The sequence below is a fragment of the Gallus gallus genome, chromosome 1 (genome assembly GCF_016699485.2).
Source record: "Gallus gallus isolate bGalGal1 chromosome 1, bGalGal1.mat.broiler.GRCg7b, whole genome shotgun sequence".
Lineage (NCBI taxonomy): Eukaryota > Metazoa > Chordata > Aves > Galliformes > Phasianidae > Gallus > Gallus gallus.
The window spans coordinates 135,563,562-135,583,260 of record NC_052532.1 but is presented as its reverse complement, the minus strand read 5'-3'; the positions used below and the strand labels follow the sequence as shown (position 1 = coordinate 135,583,260).

General features: G+C 38.3%; 1 protein-coding gene across 3 annotated transcripts in view; it reads left to right on the top strand.

The window, feature by feature from the left end:
• Positions 1-19,699, top strand: part of UXS1 (UDP-glucuronate decarboxylase 1) — a 55,262-nt gene that overhangs the window by 11,923 nt on the left and 23,640 nt on the right. The window contains exons 2-8 of one of the 3 annotated variants that reach the window (XM_416926.8): positions 1,242-1,269; positions 4,062-4,110; positions 6,012-6,055; positions 9,111-9,171; positions 14,137-14,317; positions 17,785-17,889; positions 19,274-19,333. In XM_416926.8, coding sequence (XP_416926.1) covers positions 1,242-1,269; positions 4,062-4,110; positions 6,012-6,055; positions 9,111-9,171; positions 14,137-14,317; positions 17,785-17,889; positions 19,274-19,333 — 528 coding nt within the window. Of the gene's footprint in view, positions 1-1,241; positions 1,270-4,061; positions 4,111-6,011; positions 6,056-9,110; positions 9,172-14,136; positions 14,318-17,784; positions 17,890-19,273; positions 19,334-19,699 lie in introns of those variants that run through there. The other 2 variants (XM_015277923.4, XM_025146655.2) reach the window with 2 other exon arrangements.

Below are 19,699 nucleotides of genomic sequence, written 5' to 3'. Positions count from 1 at the left end.
TCTTAAGGCCCAATGTAATTTGGGTGCTCAGACTGAGCCTTGTCTTTTTAAGACCAATTGTGGAATGATTTATTGAAGATATTCTGCATATATTTTGTGTTTCCTATTGTTGCGGGGTTCCTTACATAACTGTCCCACATTAACCTTATTTGTGTTGACAGCTTGAAGTTGTCGACTCTGTTCTGCAGCCTGCTTTATAGTGTCTTTTTTTTTACTTCCAGCTACATTCTGTGTCCTCATTGAAAGTGAAAATCAGTGTTGTGATAGTCTTTGTGCTTAAACTCTCAGTAGTTTCAGATGTGTTTTCAGATAAAGAATAGATTTGGCAAATGAACACAAAGAGCTGATACCTGTTTGCTGTATCACTTTATACTGTTGTCTTCCTTAAAACTGTTTTCCATAGCAGAAGTACAAGAAATGAACAGTTTGCTTAGTGAGGCATTTCATCATATTATTGGCTTTATTTTGAGTTTACATCACTATTATAAATAGTGAATAAGCATTCATGTTAGCACGTGCAACTACCTTTAATGCAGGACTGTTGTCATTTGGTTCAGCTGCTGTCAGTCAGGCAGTGGGATGGCCTGCCCAGGGAGCTCATGGGGTTACCGTCCCTGGCAGCGTTCAAGAGGTGTCTGGATGAGGAGCCATGAGATATGGTTTAGTGGCTTGTGGTAGCAATGGTGATAGGATGGTTGGACTAGATGATCTTGTAGGTCCTTTCCAACCTTGTGATTCTGTGATTCAGTGGTGGCCGCTTTTTCTTTTTGCTGTTCTGCAGTTTTCAGTTCCAGTGGTGCAGGTGCATGGGACTTCCTGCTTTTGACGTTTTTTTCAATATATTTAATAAACAAGCTTAGAACTCTTTTTAATGTGTGCAGTGGCAAATTATAGTTAGATAATTCTTGTATATTTTATGTAGTATAGTTTGGGGATAGTATCAGATACGTGGCTCTGCTAATCTGTTGGTCTGAGAACTTCATATGTGCACTGGAATTGTCCTCTTTAAATCATTCAGTTCTCTTCCTTTTGTCATCTCATGTAATCATCAGAAGTCCTCTCATACTCCAAAATCACGTTCTGGGCACTTGTTTTGCGTATGTACCTGCCATGTATGCAACTTAATCAAATCACGAGATTAATATACTTAGCATTCTTTTAAGTTCCTTCTGATGATGATACAAAAAAGTTACCTCGTACTGTTGTTACATGATGTTAATGTTCTCCTTTTTATTTTCCAGCTGTCTGGGGAAACTTTGTCAATATGAGGTAATGTATGTATTTGTATTGAACATCCTTATCTGAGGTAAAATTGTTACATTTATCACTGTGTGTCAAGTGGGCGGAAAATGGAAGAGTGGCTTATACTGTTGCTGGATGGTTGCTAAGCTGCTGATACCATCTTTTAAATACAGTTTGTTGTGTCGCAGAGTGGCGTGTGTCTGCTGTAACTCTCACCCAGGATCTTCTGCACTTAGCATGTTCCCTTACACATGCCCAGAGAGGTGGTAGAGTCACCGAGCCTGGTGGTGTTCAAAGAGCGTTTGGATGTTGTGTTGAGGGACATGGTTTAGCGGGAACCATTGGTGAAGGGCAAATGGTTGGACTGGATGATCCTGTGGGTCTTTTCCAACCTTAGCGATTCTATGATTCTATGATCTTTTATCCTGGAAGATGGTTTAAGGCAAGTTGCTTAGCATAGCTGAGTGCATAGGCTGAAATTCTTCTTTCCTTCATCACAAACCTGACCCGTATCTTAGGCATTGCAGGCTGAAGCACTGAAAAGTAGCAGATGATCTGCTTACCATAGTTATGCTTCTGTGTCTAAAATTGGAGATGGGGTTTTGAGGACTTCACCCCCCACCCCTCCATAGTTAACTGGGAGAGAATCTGGTGTTTAAGTACTGAAAAGCAAAACATCCTGTGTTGTGTCCCCCATAATTTTTGCCCTTGGAAATAGGATGGGATAACATACAAATGCAAATGATGCATATTTCCAGTACTGCTGCTTACATGTGAGTGTCATGTGGGAATTTCACAAGGAAGTCGTGACTGGAAAAGAAGGTGAAGAGAATAGGAGGACACTGTTCCCTACAGCAAAGTCTTTGTGGATAGGAGACAGAATGTTTCACCTCATTGTTCTGGTAGTGAAGGACTTAGTTATTCAGTTACCATGCTTGCTGGCATGGAATGAAGGAAGCTTGAGGCAAGGTAAGAAAATCAGTGAATTTTCTGTGGGATTTGATTTACCCACACTAGCTTACCATGGGATGTGTTATTGTCCCAAGCTGTCCACTTTACCCTTCTTTCTGTTTCTAGAAGCGTTCAGCTGTTAGTCCAACAGCTGCTGAGCTTCTGCAGCTTGCAGACAGAGTTATCATTTAAATTGCTTGTTAACTTGTGATCATCCAACTATGACAGTTCAGCAGCTGTTAGGTGTGCAGCTAAGCATTTCTGAAGGATGGACAAGATCTCAGGTGTTTGAGGAGGACGTGGGGGTCATGGGATCCAACATGTTGATTCCCTGATAAGCTATCCTTAGAAATTGTCTGCATCAACCCTTTTGTTTGAGGAGACCTGTATAGAGCTACCGGGGGAAGACTATTTCTGAACATCTGATATTGTTTCTCAATCAATAATGTTGTTAGGAGGAAAGGCTCGTTAGAAACTAAACTGTAGAGTGCTGGTTGTCAATGCTTCAGTATTTTTGAATAAACAGTGGTAGGAGCTGTTTCTTTGGGGACCCTTTTGTTGTTGGGAAAACACGTTAAGAAATTTGTGTGAATGCTTCAAGTTTCCTCATAATAAGTTCTTACTATGTTAACTGAAGTGTTTTTACTTTACTATTTTTAAGAAATGCAGTTCTTCATGAAAAGATGATTCAGAGTCTGTGTGTTGCAGCCTTGAAATGTGCTGCACTCTGATATGACAAAATTAATCTACTCATTGAGATTTTTGCCTCAGTAGTGTAACTGAACTGGCTTTAGAGTTTTTGAACTGGCTTTTGGAGTTTTACAGAAGGGTATGAAGGGAATCGTTGCTCTGGCTTTGAATGGCGTGGCATATGTGTACCTGCTTAACAAAGGGCCTTCTGTTTCCTTAGGTGTAATGACTGCAGGTCCCAAGTAAAGGAGCTCTGTTTTATTTGAAAGAACTCCATTTTAAGTTGGATACCAATGAATCCTCTAGTATGCAAAAAATCAGTACTGTAAGGGTTGATAAATAATTCCCCTTTCAGAAGGTTTAGTGTGGGGGAGGGGAGGAAAAAAAGAATTATGCAAATGTAAGGAAAATCACATAACTAGATTGAAGAGTTAAAATATTAGAATATTCTGCACTTATAGAAGTTCGCTTAAGAATGAACACAACTGATTAAGTTGCTTTACACAACAACAAGTCCACACAGATTTACCCAAGAAGCCAACTCCTAGGCAGTCCTGTGTTTTTACAAGTTACCATGACATCTTTCATTCTTCTGTATGCAAGCTTGGCATCATTTCAGAGAGGTACCATATGTGAATAGTCACTGTTGCCCATCAGGTGATCACTTCAGAGCAGTTTCAGTATAGGTTTTTTCCTTGTTCCTTGGAAGTTAAAATTCAAAGCTAGGCACATATGCTGTTTTCTTTTTTTCGATTAAAATTACAGTTGTGGCATTGAGAGAAAATGTTTTGTTAGCATGCAGTCAGTGTGGACCCACAAAAAGTTATCTTAAGCATTCACACAGTGAAACTACACTTAAAAATATTACGGCTGACTCTTTCTCTGTGCAATGACTATGCACTTTTTTACAGTTAAATTGATTTTGTCTGTAAAATGAATGCCATCTTTATTACTTTTTTTCCCATGGATGCGGTTCAGTTTTTGCTAAACTTTGTGACAAGACTGTGACTGTTTTCAGTGGGAACTGAACCAACCATTTTCATTTTCTCTGAGTATGTCTATTAAATAATATTTAAGATAATATAAAGCTACTGTTTCAGCAGGAAAAGTATAATGTAAGTGGAGTGGAGCAAGCATTGCTTATGTGTAAATTGTGTTGTTTTTTTTCTTGCCAACAGGTCTCTTCAGGAAAACGGGGATCAGAAGGTAGAAAGTAAAATAGAGGAGGTTAGTTTTCTAATAGCCATTTGTTCTGCTTTGAAGACTCAATTTTGCTCATTTCATATTGAAAGAGATTATTTATCTAATTACTCTGTGTTCCACTAAAACCATTCAAAGCATTACACTTGTATGTAACAGTGTTTGAACTGTTATTCTTTGTAGTGGAGTTACTAAGGTAGATCTATGACTCTCAGCTGTTTCAGTTTTTTTTTCATCTAAGCCTTTCTGGGAAGCTGTAGCAGTAGAGGTGGTCTCATTTGCTGCAGTGGCTTTGTAGATCCCTCTTGAGAACTGACTTTAGTTACTGAATATTGGACATATGCAGATCCTTTCCTTTGTTACCCTTCCAAAGTGCTTCAGTAGATATTTGGAACCTCACAAATATGTTTTGCTTTGTTGTCAACTAATGGACAAGTGTAGCTGTGTCGGTAACAGAGTAGTTTGCACTAACAATGCCTTAAGGACAAGTGCTGGCAATTTCTAGAGTAGATATGTGTACTGAACATGCTGGTGGTTCAGAAATTCTATACCAGCACCTCTGAATTTCAGTTCCAGCCTCAGTTTGTTGTGAAATACTGTGAAAGTTTACAAACACTCCTTTATCAAGATGCTTTTAGACTTCCTATATAATAGCAATAAAATAATAGACACAAAGGTATTTGAGGTGAGTACTTCCACTACTTTCAGATGTGTTTGTGTGAGATTATACTTATTTACTCTGATCTGCGTAGTGTCTTGGGTTCCTACAGTTCCTGTAGACGCTGTGAAAAGCTTACTGCAGTTGCTTGAAATCAGGAGAAAGACTGTTCTTAGGTCAAGTCTTCTGCATTTTCTTTTTTTTTCCTCTGGAAACCATTGCAACAAGCATTCTGAAAATCCCAGTTGTTTAAGAATGATTAAATACTTGAAATTTGGTGGGTAGATCAGGGTTGCTTCCTTGAGAAGTCAGGCACCTCTGGTTCTTGCTTTTAGAGCTTTAGCTGCATATACTTTAAACTATCTGAATAAGTATGACTTTTTGGGATCTGTTTGCTGTTCCACAGAGCTAGATGCTTGAAGAGTAAATAACAATTGTGTATTTCCTCTGAACACAAATGTGCAGCTTATTTCAGTTCATTCCTTAATTTCCTGAGCTATTTGCCTCTAACTGGCAGTATTTACTGAAAACAAATAGGGGTTGATTATGTATTACTATTTGATACCATTTCAAGTGTTAACTTTCTGATGGCTTTCCATTTACATATGATTGTAGATGGTAAGTCTACTGTTGAAACTTGGCAGGACTGTTAGAAATTCAGGTCTTGTAATAAAGAACCTGAAACAAGTGCTGGCCTAGGTGGTTTTCATTCAATGCAGTGAAAATAAAAACAGAAGCATTAGTAGGTAAGCTGTATTTTTCTAGCAACTTTCCTTTTATTGGTATTTTTTAAAAGGCCTAGACATATTTTTACATTGTTTTAGTTTTTTTCCAAGTGTGATGTTTCTTTAATTTCATGTGTTCTGAGGGAGTTACAGCTATTACTCTGGACCTAATGCTTCTGTGTTTATTTCTGTTTAAGTCAAGTAGGGATCATAACGTTAGCTGTTCTTATCCCCAAGACTGTGGTACTCATAGCCTTGGATGCTCTTTTGAGCAACTGCCTTACCTCTGAATATGCTTTGTTTTCAGTGCTACGCTAAGGAATTTCATGCTTCATATCAGATTTTTTTGTTTGTTATGAAAATGATTTAAGGATTTTTGACATGAAGAATAGTTTGAGGTACAAGTTTTCTAGGAGTGTCTTTTCTGAAATTCTTCATTAAAGACTGTTTGCCATGATTTTTGCTTCAAAGTAACTCTGTCTGAATGTTTTGTGATGTGAATCTTGTCTGTTCTTCAAAGTTTAAATATTACTCATTTATTTTAGGCTGTTGCACCTCTAAGGGAGAAAATCAAAGATCTGGAAAAAAGGTACGTCATCTTTTCTAAGTTTGGGAATCAGTTAAGAAGCACAGTTTCTGCTTTGTAGCAGTCAATTCTGTAGCTTGTAGGCTTGAGATTCATGTTTTGCTTATGCCCTCAATACCTTTCAATTTTTATCGTGCTTGAGTGAGGATGGGCCCTTGAATGCCAAAGGACATAAATGCTGAAGATAATCAGGCTGATTGAATCTCACTGAAGTAACTGTGAGTGTTCAATTCTTGTAAACTACAGATCCTGTGAAGGAGTATTCAGGTTTTAGTACTGCTCATGAACAGCTACTGTAGTTATCTAAGTTCAGTACAGATGTGTGCTGAAAGGTACTTGTTTCTACTACAAAAAGCTGGAAATGTTTCCCATACTTGTGATCATTTGCTATGGTTCAGCTAAGGCACAATGATTTGCTTGTGAATCTTTGTCTGTGCACGTGCTTTGTATGGGCCCAACAGACTCATTTTTCTTAGGACTTGTAAGGGAATGTGATTCCTTGAATTAAACTAGATAATACAGCAGACGAAAGCAGATGAGCTTTTTGGTGAACTGCAGATGTTAAATGGGGAGGAATTCTGTGCTGTAGTTCCAGGAGCACCTTAAACTCATGAATTACTTTTTTTAAATAATTTGAGTTTTACTCCCTTATCCCTGTCTGTTTTGTGTCCATTTTGTAACGTCATTTCTTCCCTATGTGAGAATGCTGCCTTAGAAGGGGCTAAATCTAGCCTTTTCTAGGCAGTGCCAATAAGCCTGAACAGTTTCATATGTGCTGGTGGTTATGTGCTGTTTCTCTGGTGAAGGTGCGGAATGACATTGTTCTTGGTCAGAGGAGTGCTTGACACCCACAGTGTTCGGAGCTTTGTGTTGCCGGTGAGGAGTTGACCCTTCTCCCTGCTGCTTCTGTGGTGTTACAAACAGCCAAACAGAAGACAACAAAAGCAAAAACATGAACGGGCTTTGGTTTGCTTTTCTTTTTTGGTGGAGGGGTTCACAGTTGATCTGAAAGATTCACCGACATTGAGTTTGTTTTGATAAGAATACAGAACTCATTGCTCATCTCTTAGTGTAAGCATGGAGTTCATGGGTAAAACTAGGCAATTTATTGACTCAGTCTAATTGCTTCAGCTGGCCATCAGTAGTCACTTCTGATACTACTGCACCAATCATAACAGTGAAATTATTAAGAAATGAGTTCAGGTTAAATTTTTGATGTACTCTTGTCTGTTAACTGACTTGTTGAACCTTAACTGATAGCCAGTATATCTTCAGTTTCACTTGTTGGCAGTTAAGTATTTCCTTCTGCCATTGTGGTAGGAGTGTGTGATCTTTTTTTCTAATTAGTACATTTTTTCCAAATGAACGATGAGTTTTTAGGTGTAACCAATAAGTTGGAACCTCTCAGGAGCCATCAGACAGCTCATTCCATGTTGAGTAGCACGTGCAATGCGTTGATGGCTCTTGCTATATACGTTCAGTGCATTGATGGCTCTTGCTATAAATGTCTAGCAATGAGCTGAAAGAATCAAAATATATTTTACTTCTGTAAGAACTGGAAAATATAATTCCACTTTCACAAAATATGGGCTTCTGGGCTGCTAGGGCTCATCAAAACAGAGACTTACTGTTTTAAGGCTTTGTTAAACAGTGCAGCTGCTTACTTCTGCTGGCTCAGCTGCATGTAAGATGTTACTGCTTACAGTTTTTAAATGTTGCAACTATATAAAGTGACAGTATGTAACTACTCCCTCAGCCTGAAGGCTGATCCTGCTTGAGAAACTTATTCTGTAATGTCACTGGTTATCTGGTTGTGTTTGTCTTGTTTGTTTGTTTTACCTTATTAGCTGATTAAAATCTGTAAGCAAACCACCTTCTTGCTTTTGGGAAGAAGAAAAGTCAAGAATTCCATAATGCTAGCTAGCCTCATGTCAGAAGGCTGTTTAACAAGCTAAAGTTGGAAAGTTTTTATTAATAATTGGCACAGCAAAAAGTATTACTCGGCTAGTGTATTCATCAGAGCATAAGGTCAAGGTAAGCTTGAGTTCTTGCCAAAAGATGAGTGTTTTGTTCAGTCAGCTCCAGACTCCTGCAGGCTGCCCCGAGCCACTGCACTCCTAATGGAAGGTGCAAGAATGGTTGGGAAATCCCTTTGGCAGCACTGTCACTTCATGCCAGGATAACGTAACCTGACCTTAAAAGTGGAGAAGTCTGACTTTTATATCAAATTATTTGACACTTATTTTTAAAAATAACTTCATAAAATTTCAAGGTATCTTATCTTTTTTTTATTGGTAGATTAGCCCTTCTCTCACAGGAAGGCTGCTTTACTTGTTTGCGTTGTGCTTATGTGCTTCTATTTCTCATTGCTTAGTCTTAAATCAAAGAATTAAGGTTACTGTTACCAACCCCTGTAGCAATACAAGGCAAGTGTTGGTACCTTCTGATTTTAGTCTTCCTGTATGGGTGACATTTGAAGATTCTTCTGCCATATTTCCCCTGTCTGTGAAACTGAAAACAGCTTTTACTCTAGGATGAAAATTTGTCATAAATACAGATGTATGCTTTGTCTCTGACAAACCCCTGTTGGGCCAGTACTGCAGGGTACAACCAGAGGAGGTGATTCAGGATCAGAGGTGTAGAGTCAGTTCTGTCAGTCTGTTTGTGTGTAAAAGAGGATGTAATCTCAGTGTGAATTCCTGACACAAATGCTTTTTGCTTGCTACAACCAATTGTATTTCTAGCACCTGGACTGTCTGGAGGAGAAGAGTAACCATAGTTTCAGTTCTGGCCACTCTCACATTTAGTTAAGGGTAACTTTAACTACTGAAATATTGCCAGGACTAAAATGCTATTTTAAAAATAAAGTAATAATTTGCATCTTCTTCCACATCTTCATTTAGAGTAATTTGCTATGCAGAGTGCCAGCCAATGGGGAGGGGGAAGAAACTGGGAGTTGTTAGAATAATGTTTCCTTTTTCAAAGACAGCTGTGTGAAAGGAGCAGCAAAGCTCCAACTGATGTATTTTTTTCTTCCTTGTTTTGGAATGTTCTATAGTTTTACCCAGAAATACCCACCGGTGAAATTTTTATCAGAAAAGGACCGTAAAAGAATCCTGGTAAGTTTGTATTTACTCCTGGGTCGTGCTTGGGAAATAAGAGTTCAGTGGAATGTGATCTGTTTTCCTTAGTTAAAGTTATGAACAGGAGTAAAGTAAGTTACCTTTGTTATCATATGTACTGCACAGAGTTTGGGCTAATGCTTCATTTACCAACTCTGATGTGCTCAAACCTAGTGAATGGGTATTAGACATGGGCTCTGGTTTGGAGGTTTAACTTGTTGATTAAGCTGCTGTACTCTGCTTCTAACATCATAGACTTGCACTGCTAAATGATCTTCGTGTTCTCAGATGCCTTAAACTTGTAGACTGGGAAACTTCTTACGCACATTATGGCAGATAGGTTGTGTGATTGAATTGTACAAAATCTAGTCATAAGGCTAGAAGAGCAGCTGCTCTGCAGTGCTGTTAAGGAGGTATAGTTAAACTTAAGGAGTGTTCATTTCCCTGTTATTCTATCTGTTGTTTGTTACTTTGAAGCATCACAAACATTTCAGGGTGGAAAAGAAACAAGATTAAGTCAGGACAAGGAAATTCACATTTCATTAGTTTAGTTTAATTTTATTCATTTATGACAGCTTGAAGGAGATAGATTTGTAGGCTGCTGCTTTGTTGGAGTTGAGAGTGGTGATGAGGAAAGTAGCAGAGAGCCTTACTCTGAAAACTCTTTAGTTGCTGGTTTCTGCAACTGTAACAATGTCACCTTAAGGTCCTTTTAGAATAAGTGGGTAGGTGTTTACAAGAGAAGTATCGGTGTATGCTGATAGTAGAGTCATAGAATGGCCTGGGTTGAAAAGGACCTCAAAGATCATCTGGTTTCAACCCCCCTGCTATGTGTAGGGTTGCCAACCACCAGACCAGGCTGCCCAGAGCCACATCCAGCCTGGCTTTAAATGCCCCCTGGGATGGGGCATCCACAACCTCCTTGGGCAACCTGTTCCAGTGTGTCACCCTCTGAGTGAAAAATAGGTTATGGAGCTCTTAGTACTGAGTTTTAAACTTCACCACTTGAAGGTACTGGATGGAGAATGGAAGGTGTTGGAATTGAGAGTGTTTCTGCTGACCTGGAGATGAATACATTTTTGGTGTCTGCACTTTGTAGAGATTAAATTACTACAGAGAAGGCAGCCCAAAAGCATGAGTGAGTCATAATCACAGTCATGAAATGTAGTCATTTCTTCTATATTGCATTTGGGAGCTTCTTCAAAGTAAACTGTAAGCCTCCTACTCTAATGGGCAGTTTTATTTATTAACTTGCTGTTATCATGTAGTAAAAATGTTCTTCTGAGTAGTTAAAAGTCAGCATATGGAGAGCTTGTGTAGTCTTTACATTTTGTCAGGAGTAAACAATGAGAATTGGCAAGCCAGATGAAGCTTGGTAGATGATTTGCTACATACTTTGCTGACTTCCCTATACCGTTTCAAATTCTGATTTTTCTCTGACCACAAACTCCAACTGCAAACGGGAAATACTGCAACACTGGTGTGATCAGACAACAATTCTAGCAGTCCTTTGCTTATATTACATATCTGTTTGCGAATAATTTCAAGTAGGGTTGGTGTCTCAGCTAAGATGAGGTACTCGGGGACTTTGATTCAAAAGAGCTTCAGTCCATTAAACTTCATCCTGTGGTGTGTGTTTTACCTAATTTGTTCAGTCCTTCGAAGTGACCAGCCACAGGGTACCTTATACAAGAGGAGGAATTATGCAGTATTATGGATGAAGGGGCTGATGCAAGCTCAGTCTATTGTGCTTTTCTTGTTTGTTTTTTGATGTTTTTTTTTTATTTCTTTCTGAAATCAATATTTTAGACCAGTAGGAGCACAGAATAATTTGATGTAATTTCCAAATGGGACATTAGATGTTTTGAATCTGACTATAGACAACAGAAATGAACCTGTCTAGTAAATAGACAAGTATCTAAGTGCCTCTATTACAGAAAATTTAGTAATATTTGTGCTTTTCAGTAGATGCTGAAGTTACAAGGCATATTGGCACTCTTAAATAATTAAGTACATATTTTTTTAATGAGATCTTACTAAAGAATGTCTTTTTAAGCCCCAGGTGCTAATGCTTCAGTTCTGATATGGAAATGATTCATGTACAGTATATGGTTTTGGAGATTAATATGTCATTGTGATTTGCAGGAAGTCATATTTAGAAATGAAGTATATTAACCTTGCTTTTATAAGTGATTACAGGAAGGTTATACAGAGAGCTCCAGTGAAAAATTCTTTCCTTTTTCTTAACATAGCCTCAAGTAATGATAAGTAATTTATACAGTTCTTTACTTTTCCAGGGGGAATTCAGCTCCTTTTCCAGATAGTTCATTATCTAATACCTATGGAAATGATATGTTAATAAAGCTAATACAGTTCGCTGATAAAACTAGAGTTCAAGTACTTGGAACTTCTTTTCTAAGAAAATTGGCTTGTGCTTTTTTTTTTTCCCCTCCTTTTTTCCCCTTTGCTTGCATATAATGTGAAAGGGTGCTGCAAACAGTGCTTGCTTTAGTTAGGAGATGGGGAAAGAATATAGCTTTATATGTTTTGCTGTGCTGAAGATAGATTGCAAACACTGAATTTGTCTTCTCTAGAAACCTGGAATTGGAAATAGTGGCAGGGAATTTTCATAGGCTGTAGTTGAAGGAATAGAACTACAGAATCCTCAGAGTTGGAAGACACCTTTAAATGTCATTTAGTCCAACTCCTCTGTAATGGATGGGTATCCACCACTAGATCAGGTTGCTTGGAGCCTGATTCAGCCTGGCCTTGAAAGTCTCTAGGGGCAGGGCATCCACCATGTCTCTGGGCAACCTGTTCCAGTGCCTCACCTCCCTCACCATAGAAGACTTTTTCCTTATATCCAAATGAAATCTTCCCTCTTTAAGTTTGAAACCACTTCCTCTTGTCCTGTTGCAACAGATCCTGCTGAAGGGTCTGTTCCCTTCTTTCTTATAGCTCCCTGTTAGGTACTGAAAGGCCACTATCAAGTGTTCCTGGAGCCTTCTCTTCTCCAGACTGAACAGCCTGAGCTCTCTCAGCCTGTACTCATAGGAGAGGTGTTCCATCTTTTGAATCATTTTTGTGACCCTCTTCTGGACACACTTCAACAGGTCCATATCTGTCCTGTACTGAGGACTCCACATCTGGATGCAGTACTCCAAGTGAGGTTTCACCAGCACAGAGTAGAGGGGCAGGATCACCTCCCTCAACCTTCTAACCCCTCTTCTTTTGATTTCCAATAAATTCATATCCTCTACAAGAAATGCTGGTCCAGATCACCACAAAAAGACAAACCCCTTAGAACATGCAGCAAGGCCGCCAGTTGTGGAATTCCAAGTCAGGATCAGCTTATGGTAATAGATTTTCTGTGTGTTCATTTTCCCTTTAGTAGTTGCTGATACCTGGCAAAAGGCTGTTCTCCCTCAGTTATTGCTCTTCTTTCCTTGCTCTTAGCATTCTGCTGTCTGTCATGGGATAGTGGGATCCCCAGGGTCATTGCCCTCTTTAAAAGGGCTACTCCTAAATCCTCTTTCTCTGTTATATTTGTCAAGGAACTGAGTCACATATCCAAATCTCATGCAGGGAAGCACTGACAAAAGCAAAAGAATTCCAAATACCAAAGTAGACCAATTAAATGTGTCCTTTATTAACTTGCTACTTACAATGCCTTTGGCACTGGTAGTCATGAATTTTGAATACAAAAAGCAACTTGTGGGAAAACAAGAGTTAGAAAGCTGTATTTTAGAGAAGGAAGCCAATATCAATATCTTTTTTTTCTTTTTAGTTTGTTAGCTTTGTTTCTTTCTTGATTTTACAATCAGAAAAATTGTGCTCATCTGTTATTTTTGTTTTTTTTCAGGAGGGAGGGGGCATGTTTAGGCTTTGATTAACGCAAAGTGAAAGAACTGTGGACATCTACATCATTGAACACACAGTGCTTTGTCATCATGGCACACCGTCCACGTGTTAGATTGCTGTTTGACAGCTCCACCTTGTCCCTGTATTTGGTTAGTTGTCACTGCAACTGAAGAGTGGAAATCAGTAGCTGAATCATTTTTCCAAAATATGAATTTCATCATACAGTCATATAGTATATCTTGATGCCACGCTGGCCTTTTACCTTTGTTCTTTCAGAGTGTTTGTCATCTGTATGTGTTCTTGAAAGGGCAGAGGAAGTAATTGCTTCCATATTTGTGTGGATGTGTTACACAACTTGCAGTACTACTACTTGTAATGCTGACTGCTTGAACGCTGTGTTAGTGGTTTGTTTTTGTTCAATGTTGTTTGCTCTTACAAATTTAAGTGCACAAAGGGGAAAAACAAATTGCTTCTTTGATTCCTTTTCCTTCTACCATGGAAGAAGAGCAGAAGATTTTAAATGTTTTGCTTCTGCTTGTTGGAGCTGATAATGTGTGAGGCTGAAAGCAGAATGATAGGATGACTTTAGCAGCTATTTCAGATGAGAGGCCTTTCACCTCTGTGATGTAAAATAATTTGTAGTACCCAATGTGTTTTCATTTAAACCAGACAGAAGCTGGATTTGATATTTCTGGTATTACACACACAAAAAAATGTGGACTTCTGTCATCTTTTCTTTCCCTCAGAAATGGAGATTGCAGGGAATTCTTTCTAGGTATATTTTAGATCTTGCTATGACGTAAAAGGGCACAATCCAATTTGTAGGAGAAAAAAAAGAGGAAAGGAAAATAATCTAATCTAAGACTTTTTGTTGACTTGAATAGTTAGCTGGATTTTCAAACTGAAAGCGATGAAGCATTTGTCTCTCAAAACTGTAGATACCCTAAATATTGGGTAAAAAATTGAACATGGAAATGGAGTTGTTTCCCCTGGGGTAAGCAAGGATCTGAAAGCTACTGTTCTTCTGTTTTCATGCTTGTAGACTTTGTCTGGTGTTTCTGTAAAAAGAAAAAGAAATTTATACCAACTGTCCTAACGCAGATAACTGGAGGAGCAGGGTTTGTGGGTTCTCATCTTACTGACAAACTAATGATGGATGGCCATGAGGTTACAGTTGTGGACAACTTCTTTACGGGCAGGAAAAGAAATGTGGAGCACTGGATTGGTCATGAGAACTTCGAACTGATAAATCACGATGTCGTTGAGCCCCTGTACATTGAAGGTGAGTAGCCACTGCCTTGGTTATCTGCACTTGGCTGTCCTTTATGTTGATAAGCGCGTTTGTAAAGAAATGAAGTTTATGTACTGACTTCTGGATTGATCTATTACCTGTATACCTTGTTTATTGTTCTAATTTGTATGAGCGGTGTGGGCTGAGAGCTTAATAACTCTTGTCTTTGAAATCAGTTCTTTTCAATCAGAATGTTCATCCTTTCTGATTGGGTGGGAGAAGAAAACGTTTAATATTTCCTTCGCATGACTGATCTTGTGAGAAGGCAGGTTGGCAAAAGATCAGACTGTCCCATCTGTTGTTCCATATCCCTGTATGCATGCACGTGCTCACATACACAGAATTTGGATCTTGATTTGGCATGGACTGAGCAGTTTAATTTAAGGGTGTTGGTACTCTGGATTGCATACCTCCTGCAGAGGAATGTAAGCTCTTTCACAGAGCAAGTCAACTCGCTTTTCTGAGTTACCTTACATTTTTTTTCTATGGAAAACAATGTGCCTGGTTTAGATCCCAATCTCTGCCTATAGATTGGGAAAACATCAGCCCTGAATTCCAACAACACCACAGCAAAAAACATTTCACTTCAAAGATGTAGGAGTAACCGAACATCTGAACTATCATAAAGCATCAAACTATTACGCCAGTTTGTAAGGCAGCTATTTAAAAAATACTTATGCATATATAGGCTTTGGGAATATATCAGTGAAAAAGTTACTCTAATTGTGCTGGAGTTTTGGTAATTTTGCTCTATTCCTTAGACTTTTGTAACTGTCTAGTTGTTGTTTTATTTTTTTTTTTATTAATTGAAACAAAAAGTGAATCTGATGTTGTATTTTTTTCTGTTATTACTCAAGCTGTATTCTCGTGGGCCAAATTTCTCAGGAAAAATCTATAGTAATTGCATCTCCTGTACTATTGCTTATGATGAATTCCTGACAATGCTGCTGGAACAGTTTTGCAAATGTGTTCCTTGTCTGTTCTGATAATGCATTGGTTCAGTTACTGTCTGTTGCTTTACCTCAAACTTGTGTTTTCACTGACAGGATAATAGGACTAAGATGTCATTAATTGGCTCCGGGTGGTAGTAGCTTATAGCACAGCTACATTAGTTTGTCAGCTTTCCTAATCTTTCCCTCCATTACTTTTGTTCTAACTGACACTTGAGAACTTTTCAGAGAATTATCAGCTGTTTCCCAATTATTAGGCACAAAAAAAAAGGAATTCTGTGATCCTATCCCATGTTCTGTGTAATTAAGACACCAATTTGCTATTGTCTGATGATAGTAAGTTGTAACATCTTTCAATGTGTAGCTTATTGACTTTCTTCTCTTACTCAAACAATGTAGATGTAAGCTGATGTGGCTAAATATTAAAACGAAATTGACTAAGTATTAGGAACAAAATAAAATAGATAGTATGGTAACATGGTAAAGTTTTGTTAAAGTTTAAAAACACAATGAAGAGTTTTGTGTCCAGGAAGGAAAAGAGGAGAGGGGAAAAAAAAAATGGGGAGAGGAGGATGGGTTATTGCAACAGATTAAAAAGTTTTTTTCCTTCTGACATGGATCCGTAGCTCTTACTTTAGTCGCAGTTATTCCTTTTCATTTGAAAATGGTAATTATTATGATGGGAGAAGTCTTGAGAAAAGGAGGTTAGTACTTAAAGAATTCCTATTTATATGCTGTCCTCTCTGAATGAGGTCATATAGGGATGTTTAACACTTAAATTCCAGAGAGAGTAATCTGTGCTTTATTTTGGAAGGAGACCTCATTTCTGATCTAGGAAGAATGATGTTTATGCTTTTGATATGGAAAGTGAGCATACTCTCAGGATGTGTAGCTTTCACTTAAACTTCTTGATGAATTTTTTTTTAACTTCATAGTGAGGCATAAATACAATCTACCTTGTGTGAGTCATTAACTTGATCTGAATTGTCCAGAGACTGTGATAAATGGTCAAAATACAAGTTTTATTTCTTAGCCCTGTGGCTGTTTACTGCAGTGCTGAGTTACTTTATGCGGAAGAATTTCTGTTGCTGTAAGAATTAGGGAAGATATCAGCAGAAACTGCGCAGGGACACTTAGCTTTCATTTGGGCTTTTTCAAGGAGAAAAGCAAAGGTACTGAATTTCATAATGGAATGAAAGTACTTGAAGGGCAAGAAGTAGAAGATCTGAAAATGAAATTTCTATGAACTTTTTTTATTGGATTTGAGCTGTATGTTCTTAAATTACCTGGGATTTTTTTTACGTCAAGGTTTAAACCACTAATAGATGTGGGTTTTTCTACTCCAACAAAATAATTTTCTAAGAGATGAGGTATAGAAAAAAAGAATGTCTTTATTTTCTGTGTTGTCTGGAGAAAAAAAATGTATGGAAATTTACCTTTGTTTGACTTCCTACCTCTCATTCTTTACATTCTTTAACATTACAACCTCCTCAAGATGGTTCTTGAGAGTGCTTTGGCTCATGTTCCTGTAAACTTTAGTGTGAAGATTCATAGATAAAATTTGGAGAATAGAAGAGAATCATTGCTTGAGCTGATGTTACTGTGACCTCTCCCACTTAATGGCAATAGAGTTGTATTTAAAACTAGCAAATGAAATTTGGGATTAAATGTATAAAGGACAGAAATAACATACTCAGTTTGCATAGTGACTATAGATTCATAGAATGGCCTGGGTTGAAAAGGACCACAATGATCATCAAGTTTCAGCCACCCTGCTATGTACACAGTTGCCATCCACCAGTCCAGACTGCCCAGAGCCACATCCAGCCTGGCCTTGAATGCCTCCAGGAATGGGGCATCCACAGCCTCCTTGGGCAACCTGTTCCAGTGTGACACCACCCTCTGTGTGGAAAAACTTCCTCCTAATATCCAACCTAAACCCTGTCCTAATTTAAAACCATTCCTCCTCGTCCTATCACTATCCACGCTCGCAAACAGTCATTCTCCCTCCTGTTTATACACTCCTTTCAGGTTTCCACTAGTGTTGACTGTGTAGGGGGAAAAAAAAAAAAGTTAAGATTGGGACTACCATTCATTACCTGGACAACTTCTTGCCAGTATGCAAGCTGTCTTACTTCATATTAGACTAGACATCAGTATACCTTCATTGATTGTAAATAATATTCAATGTGATGGTAACATAGATTTCAAAACTTGAAGGTGTGGAATATCTATTGGGGATGGCATTATTTTAAGTGGAAAATCTCCATGTGAAAACAGATATGTATTAATATTGTTTATGTATGATATTGATGTAGTTTTGTGTTACTGAAAAGCATGTCTTGCTATGGCTGACAAGTTCGCAAACACGTGATGTATAGCATATGAGCTCCAGTGTTAGGAAATGCAGAAAGAATACTTGTTTTTCAACTCTTACACTTTCTCTTCTAATATATCACATCGAAAAATATTAATGCTTCCTTTCCTCCCTTCTCTGTCTTTCTGTAGTGGACCAGATCTATCATCTAGCATCTCCTGCTTCACCTCCAAATTACATGTATAATCCTATAAAAACGTTGAAGACCAACACTATTGGGACATTAAACATGCTGGGTAAGTAGAAATCTTTTTTTCTTACTTAACAATGTTAGATTGTAATATGATCTAGAAAGAGTTCATGGGGGGGGGGGGGGGGGGGGGGGGAGGACAGAGCACCAGTCAAGTGCACTGAAGAAGTTGCTTCTGTAAGAACAATGCATGTTTTTTTTTTTTTTCTCTTAGGAAAGTTATTGTATTTTTCCCTTAACTATACCTGCAGGTGAGCTCTGGCAACATGGAAGCTCAGCTAGCAAAGCAACAGAACTTCCATGCCTGTAACTTGGCTATGGAGTAATACCTATGCAGTGATTACAGAAATCACAGAAACAGCTGAGAGCCTGGGATTTTTATAGCAAAGTTGTGCCAGAGACTATACTTCTTACCTTGGTGACAGTGGAACACTGCCATGTTGGCCATGAGTGACTGTTTTTTTTCACTGCAGCAAACTCTGAACTATGTGAAGCTGCACTAGCTCTGTAAACCCCAAACATCAAGATCCATCTCGTGTGTTCCTTGGCTGGCAAAAGTGCTGAAAGGACATTTAGTGTCTAGCTTCATACTAGATAATTACAAGGCAAAATTTTCATCTTCTTCTTTTGGCTTTGGTACTGGGAATGAGCTTGTAAAAAAAGAAGGCATTAAGCCTTTACTACTTTTTCCTCTCATCTTTAATCTGTTTGGCATATGCTGCAACTTGTACTAGATGTCAGGGATCCTGACTGAGAATGAGGAAAAAAAAAAACCTGCTGGACTCTATTTCATCTCTCATTTGGTATGCTAGTGAGTTCAATTAAGAGAATTACATGATTTAGATACAATGTGATATCAGACATTTGTACAGCATAGATGAGTGATTTCTTTGAGTGGCCATGTTAACTTGCAGCTCATAAGGTCATTGAAATGGAGAGCAGAGTAATCTCAAGAGTTGGGTACAATCATTCAGACTATTTAACAGAGCAGTAACTACAAATTATAGGATGAAAATGTTTTTGTCCTATAACATGTTGTTCTGGACAAGCTTGTTTATGTAATCTAGCTTTCTGTTTTGTTAGCCATGATACAGTGTGTTGTTTCAAGATTCCCATTTAGTATCTGGAATGATTTATGCTTCCTTGACCTTTACTTAAGTGTGATATATCAAGTTATTTGGTCTTAGTTCAGTTTAACTTTTACTCCCAGAACTGAACACCTCACACATGTAGATGTTGTTCTGTTGTTTCTTGAGTCTCCTACCTTGAGGTTAGGAGCTACAGATACAACTTACAGCTAGATTTATCTAGTAAGAGAAATTGAATTTGCTTTACACAGCACAAACCATGATCGCACTAAAGCAGTTAGTGTCACTGAAAGATTCTTGTGCTTGCTCAAGTATGTTCTTTCACTGTTTCCCAAAATTTAGGGTTAGCCAAACGTGTTGGAGCACGATTGCTGCTGGCCTCTACGTCAGAGGTGTATGGAGGTAAGAATAAGTGTTTAGAGCTCTTGGGGTGTAAATACAGAAGGGTATTTACATGCCTTTAGATGAACAGTAGATACTTGTCACTGTCTTAGCTTGATGTCTTTTTCAGATGTACTTATCAATTTAAAATGAATTCGTAATTGCTTTAAGTCTCTAGTCAGAATGGCAGAAGAAGGGTTAGACTGCTGTTTGTAAGTTTCCTTTGTCTTTTTTTGACTTTTTTTCAAAGGCAGTGTTGTGTAGGGAGTTTACAAGTGCTTCATAGAGCTGCATCTGTCAGAAAGGAGACAAACTGTGCTGACCAGACAGGTTGCAGAACCTTTTGGTACTTTTGTAAAACTCCTGCCAGCTTTTCTAATCATGTAA